Source organism: Chelon labrosus, assembly GCF_963514085.1.
Source record: "Chelon labrosus genome assembly, chromosome: 4".
Taxonomy (NCBI): Eukaryota; Metazoa; Chordata; class Actinopteri; order Mugiliformes; family Mugilidae; genus Chelon; species Chelon labrosus.
In genome coordinates, this window is record NC_140340.1 from 9,491,942 (window position 1) to 9,505,581 (window position 13,640).

Consider the following 13,640-nt stretch of genomic DNA (forward strand, 5'->3'; position numbering starts at 1 on the left):
ATGAGTTTGAATGGATGTTTCATGCATGACTACAGATCAGTCCTGTTAAACTACAACTTAAGAGATCTGTATAAAGAGGTCATAAGCAACGTCAGTCAGCAACTGAGTTCAGTTTTTTCTATTTTTTTTTTATTGATTTCCTCATTCCATTCACAACAGCATGGAAGATCACAGTTACATAAATGACAAGCTGGTAACTTTGGCAAAATATGAATTTAGTTGCCGTCTTAAAAATATGAATTGAACCTGCAAGGTGGGATGAGACACAGAAGCTGTGATGAAATGCCCCAATACACATTTAATTATATAAAAAATTTAAACATGTCTTCCCAAAGGCTGACTACACGTTCTCCCTGTGTCACCCTTTAATAAGAAAAGATCGGCGACCATGTGTGTAGTTCAGTCCTTAATACAATCCGCCAGAAATGCCAAATGAGAGAATATATTTATATACAAACTGGCTGCAGTGTGCAGAAAAAAGTTAAACCATAAATAATTAAAACTTTTTTTTTTTACTTTCCAGTTTTTCACCAACTGTGTGGTTTTGCAGTTTCCTTTAACTGCTTTGTGCAACTTCTGTTACTTACAACTCAAATGACAGCTGATAAATTAATTATATGGTCGTCTGGTTTCCGTGGCCTGAATGTGTTACTACCAGACCCTGACCTGATGTTGTAATATAATGTCCGTCAAATTAGGCAACTTAAGCATTGAGCATGAAACTTCATAAAGAAACAGGAGGGGTGGTTTATCATAAAGCGGGATAACCAGGTCAGCCAGATTGCCAAAAAAAAAAAGATTCGCATAACTCGGGATTTTACCAAACTTACTTAAATGGCTGACCTTACCCATCTTTGTACAATACTGCACCACCCGATATTCCACGACTGATCGTCAAAACTCAGCTCAGATATACACAAACGGACTTGTATTTAACTGGGACACATGTTGACATGCAAGAAGAAATAAAATGAAAGTGAAGGGACTTAATGAGCCCCACCTTTGCCGTGAAACTGCCATGTATACGAAAAGTCAACAGCAACCGGTGCTCTTGTATAAAGGCAGGCTTAAGAGCTGAAGCAGGTTTGACTGGTTACGCTTGTGGTGAGTCAAGATCAGGTCATTATTATTATTCAAGTCATTATCCACTTACTCAATACACAAGTAATACCAGGAAAAACAACAGCAATAATTTTTTTTTTAAAAAAAAGTCCCTGTTACAGACAAACACAATCTTGGCACTTTTTGACAAGTGCTTTTAATAAACCGAAAAAGTCTAGCAACATTAGAAAGTCTGCTCTTTGGTATTCAGAAATGTCATGTTCCCCACATCCTGATACACAGTAAAAATGTAGTGTACAGTAAAAGAGAAAACTCTTCCTTACATTAAACTTCCTGTTATTATCCCAGAAAAAAAAAAAAAAGTTCATCACAAAGTTAAAATCGAATAGAGATAAAACCTTTTTCAAATTGTCCTGTCGACAATAAACAACACCATCTTTGTGGCTTCAGCGTATTCAGAGTCTTACAAGCCACTTGTGAGTCCTGCTCTTTCTTCACTGACCGTCATTGACGTAATATGTTTCCCAAAGTCAAACCAGTGTTTTGGTCTCTGCGTGAATTTTCTGCTCTCGTATTGAAAATCAGAGCTTCAGATTGACCAGCAGCAGCTCTCTTGTCTTGAGAATCTCTGAGATGGACATTTTCAATTGCACTTAATTACTCATCATATTTGCAAAAACACTGAGCCGTCTGGCACTTCTTAGCCTCTTTCACTTTAATCCATTCCATCTAAGCTGACCTCATTTCAGTGTTATTTATGAATCACCATAAGAAACACAATCTGATGAAACACGCTCCCTCCCTTTTTTGGTACTGTGCAATTCCAATAATTCCTGAAGTTAGCCAAACTGATTATCTCTACAGTGTGCTGGTGTTCACATAATACACTTTGGCCCTGTCTTCAGACGCTTACAGTCATTTCAAAAATTCTAACTGAAAAACCATTCTTTAGTTTGTGCCCTTTTCTGATTACTGGTCTTCAGCTCGCTGCAGAGCCTCGTATAACCATGGCGTGTTTGTAGGCCTCCGTGACATTATCACAGTCTGTGATAGAAAAGGCACTGTCAGCCACTCCAGACTCATAACAGTTCCAGGGCCTCAGCCGTCCATTGGCCAGGATCCCGTCTTCTTGGATGTCCAGAAGGTTGTCAGCAGAGACGCAGCCTCTCATGGTAGCCTTGGCTGGTTTATCCGTTAGTGTTGGAGGTCTCACGCGGTCCGGTAGATCCAGCTGATCGAAGGACTCTGAAGACAGGATGCTGTCTTCACTGATGGCCCCGCTTGGTCTCGACTTGGTGCCTCCGCGCGGTAAAGAGACTGCCAGCTGGTCCAGAGACCCAAACTCTTGTAACCCACCCGAGGAGAACTTTCCATTACGCTTGAGGATGCCTTTCCTGTGTGTTGGTGCTGAAGGGCACTCTTCAGCTTGTGGTACCCAGCCAGAGTCACTGTTCTCAGGAGAAGAGGAGTAATACCCCGACTCTTGCTCAGAGGGCTTCTTCTTTAGGATACCTTTGCGAGGCAGCAGTTCAGCTGAAGGGGCATTAGCAGGTGCAGACAAGCCCAAAATGTTCTGTGTCTCCACGGCTGGGGTTTCACTTATCGCCTTCTGTTTAATACTGTTGCGTCTCTTTAGAATACCCTTTGAGGGCCGAGTGTCTGAGCTTCCTTCGTGAACCGTCTGTGAGACGTTATTCTCCTTGCGTGACCTTCGAAGAGAGCGTTGCCGGATTACATCCCCTCCACCTCCCTGTGAGCGGAGCAGGCAGCGCATCTTGGAGCCGTTCTCCAGTAAAGGCCTAGACGTACGCCGTAGCCAGCTAGCGACACTGGCCAGCCCGCCAGTTGACGGAGATACTGGTGAAGGGGTCTGCTCTACTTGACTGTTCTTCCTCTCGCACAGTAATGGCTGCTGGTAGCCCCAGTTGAGCCACCAGTGTCCGGCGATCTCTTCTATTGTAGCTCTGCGCTCAGGATTTACCATCAGCATCCAACGGATGAGTCCACAGGCATCTGACAGAGAGCAGAGGGGGAAAGCAGTTAGTCATGTCCTCAGCTAGAAACTAAGACCAAGTTTTAGTCCTTTTGAAGAAAACTCACCAGATGGGTTTTTGGGTTTGCGGTAGTTTCCCGTGCTGATCTGCTGAACCAGCGCCTTGTGGTTATTTCCATCAAAAGGCATGGTGCCGTGAACCAGTGTGTATAAGAGGACACCGAGAGACCAAGTGTCCACCTCTGGGCCGCGGTATGGGCGTCCGTTAACAATCTCTGGGGAAGCATACAAGGGGCTGCCGCAGAAAGTCTGAAGATACTCGTCACCGTGGTAGAGGTTTGACAGTCCGAAGTCTGCGATCTGATGAAGATAACGAGCGATTACGTTCCAGTTCAATCAACTTTCCTCCATCTACTGAATTCAGACAAAAATACTTTCCTTGCACAGATGTGCTATATTACATGTTATAGTAGAGGAGTGTAATGCTCGGTTCTTTCTATGCAGGGCAGGGGTTTTCATGCATACCTTAACATTCCCATTGCCGTCTAGTAAAATATTCTCCAGTTTCAGGTCCCGGTGTACTATTCCATTCTAAGAGGAAAAAAATAAAGAAAAGAGATGTCAGTTTTGTATAATTTTTTCTATTTTTAAAAAAAATATCTGATCCACCCAAGGTATTACTTTATCAGTTTACTGGAAGTTGTCCGAATTACACAAAAGGATCAGTTTATTCTGGGTCAGGACGCATTCTTGTACGAGCAAAGATTTATTTTTCCTGGTACGTCAGCTACGCTCCATTGTCCTCCACTCTCCAGGGGGGAATGCCTTTGACTCAAATGAGTTTGCTTTTCTTTCAGAAAATGGAGGTCAACTACTTCTTATGTGTGGGCACTTGTTGTAGCAACAGACGCATTCTTTGGCGGCTTTCTTGAGCAGCGTTCATTTATTCATTGTTTTATTGTCAAGAGGCAATCATGAAGAAACTATGAGACTCAAGAATGTATCACCATGCCACAGGTAAATGACAAAGGTGAGAGTTCAGATGGATTTCTTTTGTGCACGCACGGAAGATAAAATGTTTTACAAGACACCAGGACTCCATAAAAGTGAAATAAGACAGATGGTTTATGCAATATACGACAGGGCAATTTAGAGTGTAAATATTACCTAGCAAACATTTATAAATGCTGTGCAAAGGGCAGCCACACTAAAATATAGTGTGCTCCAAATGTTTGTAATTACAGAGCTCTAGACTACATCTGATTGTGTGTGTGTGTTCTGTTCCTTCACACCCTCATTAAACTGTGAGACCATGCGTGTGTGTGTGTGTGCGTATTGGGGAGAGCTGGCCTTTAGCCCTGGCGCTAGCTCTGCACAGACCAACTGTTCATTTCCCCCGGCTTCGTTCTCACAGACTCCCTGTTCAGACCAGCGGGCTGACAGAGAATAATGCCCATTATGTAACTCTGGAGGTGCCAGTTCCGTGGAAATAAACCAGGTCTGACAGGGCTAATATACCCTGCCATAAAACTAGACTCTGCTTTCTGCAAACAACTTTATATGATGTTGATTTAAGGAAAAGTGCTTTACCTGGTGGCAGTAGTGCACGGCCGATACGATCTGCCTGAAGAAGTGCCTGGCCTCCCGCTCAGAGATGTTCCTCTTGTCGCAGATGTAGTCGTAGAGATCCCCCCGGTTGGCATACTCCATCACAATCACAATTTTGTCCTTGTTTTCAAATACTGTAAGACCAAGAAAATCGGCTTCAATTTAAAGTGCATATATGTGAAGTGTGTTGTGTTTTAAATTTCTACGATAAAAAAAAATAAAACTTTCTGTGCAACCCCTAGTTCACGCTGATTACGATAATTGGGGCCCCGTGATAGCTATACAGCAAACAAACGTGCACTGGAGACCATCTCATCAGGCGTGAGGGGGGCCCTGCACATTATCCCACAGTGCTGACGGGGTATGGTAGGTTATCGATGCTTATGTAACCGAGTATCGTACAACGGCACAAAGACTTTGTGTGACCAAACTCAGAATGTCAAACAGAGGCTGATTGAGAGGCGTCTTTCCCCCAGGTATCACGTTTGGTGCAGCGTGTAGCTCAGAGGTTCAGTCAACTCTGAAGGGCGGGCGATGAAACTAAAGCAAAGCGCACACACTAAATGTTTTAAACACCGTACCTTCGTATATGGTGATGATGTGTGGATGACAGAGCGAGGACATGATCTCGATTTCTCTGCGGATATGAACCAGGTCTTGCTCATCCTTGATCTTCTCCTTTCTGATTGACTTGACGGCAACCTGAAAAGGAAAAAAAAATGTAGATGGTTACAATAAAGAACCAAAAGAATGCAAGTGTACCCTTTGAAAGGAGCCTATCAAGTCATTAGGCTAGTAAAGTGATAAACTGGTACTGTGAGTTTATTCAAACTTGGCCAACATCAGCCACCATAAACCAGTGATTAAAGAGCAATTAAGGTTGTAGTTCAGCAACAGCCTTGAGTCAAACGTTACATAATCAATCTTTTTAGGGCAATCAACTTTAAGATAATTGTGGACAGAGGTGAAAATGATTAGGCATTAGTGGCATATGCTTAAAACATCTAGGATAAAACTGTTACATAATAAAGATTGCAGTCTTTCTAAAGCATGTCCCATGGTGAGAGGACTGATGAGCAGTGAACTGAAAACGTGTGCTGATTCTAACGAGGCGGAGGGAACGATGGGTCAAGTATTGTCTGCTGTGAAGAAGTCTATTGTTTGCCGTTACTCGCATGTCTGCAAGGCTAAAGGAAGAACATTTAAATTTGAATAGTATCTGTTGGATCTGTATTCGCAGACAGGCCTTTGACGGGACTGTATTCATGTCTTTATGTTGCCTGTATGAGGCTCAGATGCTTGGGATTCCTCTGAGCGCCGAGTGCGTCATCAGTCTACCCCAAGGTTGAAGGGTGTCGTGAGGCACCATATGCCGCTGGTGCAGGGGTGTCCTCCTTATCTGTACTTTCTAAGCCTCGAAGCTACAGACACAGGGAAAATGAGTAAAGCGGCGACTTGTCATATCAGTCTCAACACACGGCCCGTCATGAGTCACTGTCTGGCATGGCTGCTTCTCCAGGTCAGCAGTATATTCAACACCACACGGACCTTTCTTCCTGATTCTGGGAAAGGAGGTTTCCTGCGTTTGTTTGCGTTGCTGTCAGACGGGCTGAACTCACACTCATGATGAGCTCACACCCATGTGAGGGTATCAGTGTATGTGTGCGGTCTTTGTTAACGGCGGACCGCTGCACGCAATAAGCACCGAGAGGTTGAAATCTCTGATATTTCACACCGAGTTTCTGTATAAACACTCGGGCCATATTTCTGCATTTCTGCATAGCTGGCACCATTAGCCACCTGGCCAATTCAAAATCCAGTTCGAAATTAGTAGAGTAAAAACAAATCTGTGTACTAAGTGAAAGTTTACACATTAATTAATCAACACATTGGACTGTACAAATATTTTTCATGTAAAGCTTAGTTTTAACAAATTTTTGCGTGTTTATGCTAATTGAACCAACTGACAAAGCTAACATTAGCATGCTAATGTGTGACACTAATCCCGTAGAAGAGTGTAAGAAATAATATGCAACACAATATCCTAAAACAAAGTTAAAACAAAGGGCGACTGGACTTGTTGTGTTTTCCTTCGCTACTCATCCAAGTGACTTCTGGGTTTCATGTTTTAGCTAACTGAACAACTAAGCTAACGACAGCATGCCAACATGTGATGCATTTAGAGGTCGGCCCAAAAAAGGTAATATGTAGCTCCAAATCTGATCTAACACATTTAACAAAAATAACACAGTATACTTCCATATGCTTGACAGTAATGTGAGCCTAAATGAGAACTTCATTATAAAAAGCACAAGTGCTACTTGCTATGGCTAACTAGCTTATCATATACATTTTTTCCACGCACACTGAAAATTATAAGGGTTATTAATTAAGTTATTCCACTTTCTGACTTCAAAGTGAACATGTGATTTGGAGATATACAAATGTTTGGGAAACTGTGACGTTTTTCTGTGTTACTAGGATATTTACTGGCAAACAGTTTCCCCCCTTAAATGGTCAAAGTCCTGAACGGTACATATGACTCTGCACAGAGGCACCGAGCATTTCTCATTTCTTTCAGATTTCTCATGCACCATGTCTCCTTTTTTAGGTTTTACGGTCTTTTTATTTATGTATTACCGTTAGGAGGGGAGACTTGCAGAGAAAGAATTACACTGTGTGGTCTAAATTAAAGTTTTTACTCTACGTATGACAATAAACACCTTGAATCTTCAGTGTATTTATAGCTTGTTGCAACTGAGAGCCTATTACGTACTAGTGCAACCTAACCTAGGTTAAGTAACTAGGTTTTTAACTGGGACGTCGGTATGAACACACACATAGCATTCGTGTCCCATCGATGTATGCCCCCCCCCCCCCCCCCCCAATGGATTATGTAATCAAACGTATGCACTTAGACAATGGGAACAGCTGTTGTGCCGGGGCACGCAAGATGAAGCCACCCTTTGTGTTGTGTCACTCCCTGTGTCAAATTACATATCTGTGTCCATCATGTTGTCGGTAATGTTTCCACTCCGAGCTAACTGCTGTTTGTTTGGTGTTAATTTCAAAACATGTGCTTGACTTAATCAGTATTTGGATATTTTCTGAGGCATGCTGGATCAGGAGGCTGCCTGCAGGGATAAATCTCAGACACCAACTCACGGCCTATAAAAACAGTGCACCAACAGTGTGGGAGCAGAGATGGGAGTGTGGACAAGGCTGAACTTGTATCACTATATGTTTACTGCGGCTCCACGAGGGGAATTCCTGATATTCTGCTTCCTTGACTTCTAAGCACTTTCACTCATATCAAACACGATCATTGAAACACCGACAGTTTCTGTTAGCCATAAAGTCTCAGTAGTGACTTAATGAAAGAAGACTGTGTATCCATTTTTTTTTTCAAAGCAGGGGGGAATCTGAAACCAGTTTTTTTATTACTATTTTGTTCTTGATCATGGTATTTTTATAAGTTCACCTACACTTTGAAATATTTAAACTGCTTTGGAAAGATGTTGAATCAACTTCAGTTTAATTTTCTACACTTTTACACTTTACGTAATAGTTTAAATTTACTGCATTTAGCTGCTAACACTACTTTAGATAACTTATACAAATATTCACAGGCTCTGTTATGACTGAACTACTGGAGGCTCTTATCTACAAAAAGACACAAGACGTCTTGTGTTTGCAGACTCCCCTGTGACCCTTTTAGAGGCTTATCTCCGACCGGTCTGTTTTAAATGGCTCCCATTTCCCCTTAGGTCACGGGGAACTGGAATTCACCTGAAAGGCAATTTCCTCCTCTTCCTCCAACCAGGAACGCAGAAATAAAAGTTACCTAACTTTCCTGTCCAAAAGTCCCGTCAGGGAAAAAGACTCTCAGTCTTTCCATTGAAACTCCTTTCATTTAACGCCTCATAAACAATAACTGAAAGTGATTATCTGAGATTTCTCTGGCGGGGAATTTCTCATAGAGTCTTTGTGGGATGACCTCAAACCCTGAGTGTTGACATTATTGTTAACAAACCATGCATTTTACCTGAATACACATTTTAAAATGTTATATTGTGTATGATTAAGATGTATGTATAATGACTATTACTTCAGACAAAGATTTTAGTATTCCACTTATAAAGCTGGTGAAACACTCATTTTTTAACATTAAGAAAAAAAAAGCTTATTTGGTGGTTAAAGCAACACAGCACCTCCTAAAACAAACACACTGAACTCCTTGGCAAACTTTTCCAAGTTTCAATTGACAAACATTTGCGCAGCAGTTACACTTTATTATGTTACACATCAGTAGTTTAATTTGACTAATTTTTACAGGGAGGAACAGGGAGTACAGTGGTGTCTTATCTACCTGTGTGCAGACAGCGTCTGCTAATAATAGCTCTCTATCTCTAAACAACAGGTGGCTAATGGGACAGTAGAGCAAACACTGACCTGACGCTGGCTGCAGATGTGACTACAATAAAAGAAGAATTATTTCGTTCTTACCAGTCTACCGGACCTTTCCTTGGCTTTCTTCACCTTCCCATAGGTTCCTTTCCCCAGCGTTTCCAGGAACTCGTACCGGTGCTTCAGGTTGTGTTTGTGGTGGTGTCTCTTCACGGCTTGCTTTTTCACGGATACCTGGGACGGAGGTTTCCCGGCAGCAGCGGGGTTGTTTTCATCGGGTGTAACTCCGCCGACACACGGCCGAGAGTGTGTCAAAAGATCGGGGACGTGTAAGCCCTCCATACCGACCCACGCTGTGTCTTCTTTAGCCGCTTACTTTCGGACGAAGGTGTTAAAATGCATTCCTTCGACAGGAGCTGCCGTGCTGCGTTCAAAGTACTCAGGTACAATTGAGATAAAAAGTGTAAATATGAACTCATCCGCCTCCGCTTGTAAAACAGGTGGCGGCTACGACTAAATGATGAAGACAGAAACATCAACACCGAAACCTGGAGACAGTCCTCTTCAGTGTGGAGCCCAAACAGCAGCAGCAGGTAGGCAGGCTTGCATGCGGGAGAGTAGCTGAGCACCGCCCGCAGCAGGACACGTCAAGTAGCCGAGGGGGCGGTTCAGGTAGAAGAGGAGCGTTGGATGCATGTCACCGGGTGTTACCGGCGGTGTCAACAAAACAAGATAACGACGTTCACTTGTAACTAACCTCTTTATGTTTTGGTTAAATCTTAACGTCTAACATGTCTAAATTTTTTCCTTTTTAATGTCGACATACTTTTACCACCTCATAAGCTGTGGGTGAGTGGTGTGTCATAAATCGGTGTACGCTGGACATGAAAACAAACGCAGGCAGAGAGGTCTAATTCACTGTTGCATCAATATTCGGTTTGAATTTCACTAAGTAAATAACTCGAAAACTGCAGTTTCTGGTACTTTGATCAAATATTTCCACTTTATGTTACTTTGTAATTCTACTTTTAAAAAAACAGTCAGTTATATACAGAGGACTGAAATTAATTTTCTCTCAGAGCCATGGTGGAAGCAACAACAAGGCAGACATAAAATACATAAATAGCTATACATACAATACATAAAATATATAAAATATATACTGCATATGACAGTACAAAAACAACTGAAACAAATAAAATGTACCAATAAAGCAAATGTTGGTTATACATATACGTACTTTACAAGTTTAGATGCACACAAAACAATGAACTCATAAAATATGATGGATAGTTGTATATTAAACAGCAATGTAAACTCCACTTTGACAAGCTGCAGCCGTGAAATAATGATCTTAGTTTTATTTTTATACACATTTCTACTACCAGTACTTCTAGTGATATTTGTAATTCGGGACTTAATAAAGTATTTTCATATTACAGGTGTACTGCTTTTGTTTCAGTAAATGTTCCTCTGTCACTTATAACTAACAACATTTAAAAGAAGAAGAAAGTGAAACAAAGAAGAGTGGAGACAGGTAATACCAGCTTGGTGACTGTTAATATTACACACATTGAAAAGACAGTGATGAGAGAAATACGTTGAATGCATTTGTTCTTGTGATCCTTTAAGAAAGAAGACACACAGAAACAGAACTTTTGCCACAATGCATTTGGTTATTTACATATCTTTTGAACCTGATTTAAAATACTGTCATTGTGTGGGGAGCTGAGAGAGGAGAACAGGAGTGTCATTACAGCTGTGTGCCACTAGAGACCAGCATGCTGTCACCATCTGAAAGAATGTAGGTTAAGAGTTTTGGATCAGTGGGTTTCCTTGAAAGAAAATCTGAAACAAAGCCACTCTGACTAAAGTCATTGCAATACAATTAGTGTTTAACGCAATTTCCATACACAATTTAATCCTGTAAAATGTAACACTATGTCAGACATGTTTGTCGGTCAGGACAATTTATTGATGGGGATATCCAGATTTAATACTTTGATCCAAGCAGCTGCCGCTTCACATTTTGTCCCCGAGTGACCTGCTAACCTGCTGGGGACAGCCTGTTTGTTTTTTCCATTCACTTTGTACAGTAACGTGCCAGAGACACTCCACTCGTGCATGCAAAAGGAACATTCATTCATTTATTCATTCATTTTGTGTAACCGCTTGTCCTCTGGAGGGCCGCGGGGGTGCTGGAGCCCTTCCCAGCTGTCAATGGGCGAGGGGCGGGGTACACCCTGGACAAGTCGCCAGTTTGTCACAGGGCGAACACAGAGGGACAGACAACCATTCAGAAGAACACTGTGCCCAAAAAGAAGAAGAAGAAGAAAAAAACAGCAATGAAAGAGAGGTGCTTTTGAATGCTAATCAATCCGTCTGACTGTACATGTGACTAACTGTCATAAAACAATAATATGAGTGAGTGAGTCATTATATGTCAAATACCTGACATGTACAAAGTCTGAGCAGATAAGCCTTGAACTACTGGGCTAACAGAAAGTGGTCCTGATTAAAGCTAATGTTTGTGTAATTCAGTATGTCTGCCAGAAGAGGGCGCTCACCAGCTTTTAGCTCTGACATCCTACAGTGGTCAATTTTCTTTATAATGCCTCCAGGTTGTTAGTTTCTTTTTCATGTGGCCTGTTTGTTTGATTGTCATATATTTTTTGGTATTATTATTAAGTCAAAAATGAAAGGGGTTAAAATGATGAAGCTGGGGACACTCAGACATTTATTTAGCCCATAGAGTCCCAAAGACTTAGAGACTTAAACAGACTTTGTCATTTAGATTTACATCAAAATGAAATTTCGGTGCAATGGCTCAGAGCACAGAAGGAATACTGACAGAAACAATATATATATAAATAAAGATAAATAGGCGGCACAGTGGCGAGGTGGTTAGCACTGATGCCTCACAGCGAGAAGGTCCCGGGTTCGAATCCATGGGCCGACTGGGTCTTTCTGTGTGGAGTTTGCATGTTCTCCCTGTGTCTGCGTGGGTTCTCTCCGGGTACTCCAGCTTCCTCCCACCATCCAAAGACATGCTGGTTAGGTTAACTGGTGTTTCTAAATTGGCCGTAGGTGTGCGTGTGAGTGTGAGTGGTTGTCTGTCTCTCTGTGTTGGCCCTGTGATAGACTGGTGACCTGTCCAGGGTGTACCCCACCTACACAGGTAGCTCAGTGGAGCAGTCCTGTGTAGGTGTGTGTTGATGAGGAGGGCGGAAATAGGCTGTGGACCCTCCTTCCAGAGGCCGGCAGCTTGAACAGTCCATGGTGGGGGTGGGAGGGGTCTGTGGTGATGTTTTGAGCCCTTGTCAGACAGCGTTTCTTTGCAATGTCCTGGATGGGAGGAAGTGAAGATTTTCTCTGCTATCCTCACCACCCTCTGTAGGGACTTCCTGTCAGAGGCGCTACAGGCCCCCGATCAGACAAGAGATGGAGCTGGTCAGTATGCTCTCTATAGTACCCCTGTAGGAGGTGGTGACAATGGGAGCGGGTAGGTGTACTCTTCCTCATCAGGTACAGAAAGTGCATAAGCTGCTGGGTCCTCTTTTTTAAGGGTTCCAGTGTGTTTGGAGAGACCCACTGCATCCTATTTCTTATATCCAATAATGTGACTTAGTTACATGTTTAGTCAGATCTTACCTGACTGGTAAATGCTCACATCTTTCTTCCCTAAGTTCTGTAACACAAAAGAGTTCCACAACCAATCTGAACACACCATCAGATGTCTTTTTCTTTTTTTTTTCTCATACTTCATCCAGTGTGGCAGATTAAGTTTTATACTTTGGCTGATCATAAAAGTAAATTGAACTTCATCTTGATTACCACATGCTGCTTTCACTCTTTATCAAATAGAGCAGGTCACAAATTGTCTTGGTTGCCTTTACATTGTACATGTTATGTAATAGTTGGTAGCAGATCATGGCTACCTCATGTTCACCATATTGTTTGGTTTAGTATTTATACGTCAGTTGTATGCACCTGTCGGTCTCACTGTCTCATTTGTCCGTCTCACTGTCTCATTTGTCCGTCCTTTTCTTTTGATGACTCTTTATACTGCTTCATAACATTTGATAGGGTCAAAATATTAGATATTAAATTACTTTATTGGACTGGAGACCTATCCAGGGTGTACCCCGCCTCTCCCTACCCTTCACAGGACAAGTGGTTACAGAAGATGAATGAATGAATGAAATTACTCTATTATTTGACTGGAATTGTTATTTGTTTCTTTACACATTTATTTTTGTCATGCCAAACATAACAAAGAGCTTTATTATGAATAAAATTATTTTTGTATGCATCTTTTTATTTTATAATTCTGAGGTTTCAAACTAGAAAAATAAATAGTATAGTGAAGGTTTCCCTTTAGCTACGACGCTTTTAAAGAGCAAACAAGTAAAACATTAATAAAGGAAGAATTAAAGATTATTTTCATTGTAGAAAGATTATTCTGCACTGAAAATAGTCATTAACAGTTAAAAAAACATAACTGGGCCGAGTGCCTTCCTGCTTGTTTGCTTAGTTTATCCTGGTGGTTTCAGACTTCCTCCATTTCACA

At 41.8% G+C, this 13,640-nt stretch overlaps 1 protein-coding gene across 1 annotated transcript; it reads right to left on the minus strand.

Annotated features, from left to right (window-relative positions):
- Positions 1-33: 33 nt before the first annotated feature.
- On the minus strand, positions 34-9,910 carry nuak2 (NUAK family, SNF1-like kinase, 2). Its single transcript, XM_084542562.1, has 6 exons — positions 9,170-9,910; positions 5,245-5,365; positions 4,646-4,797; positions 3,581-3,646; positions 3,163-3,415; positions 34-3,075 (listed from the first exon to the last, which is right to left on the minus strand). The coding sequence occupies exons 1-6, from the start codon at positions 9,410-9,412 to the stop codon at positions 2,042-2,044; spliced, it is 1,869 nt and encodes a 622-aa protein (XP_084398688.1). The 5' UTR covers positions 9,413-9,910; the 3' UTR covers positions 34-2,041.
- Positions 9,911-13,640: the final 3,730 nt, after the last annotated feature.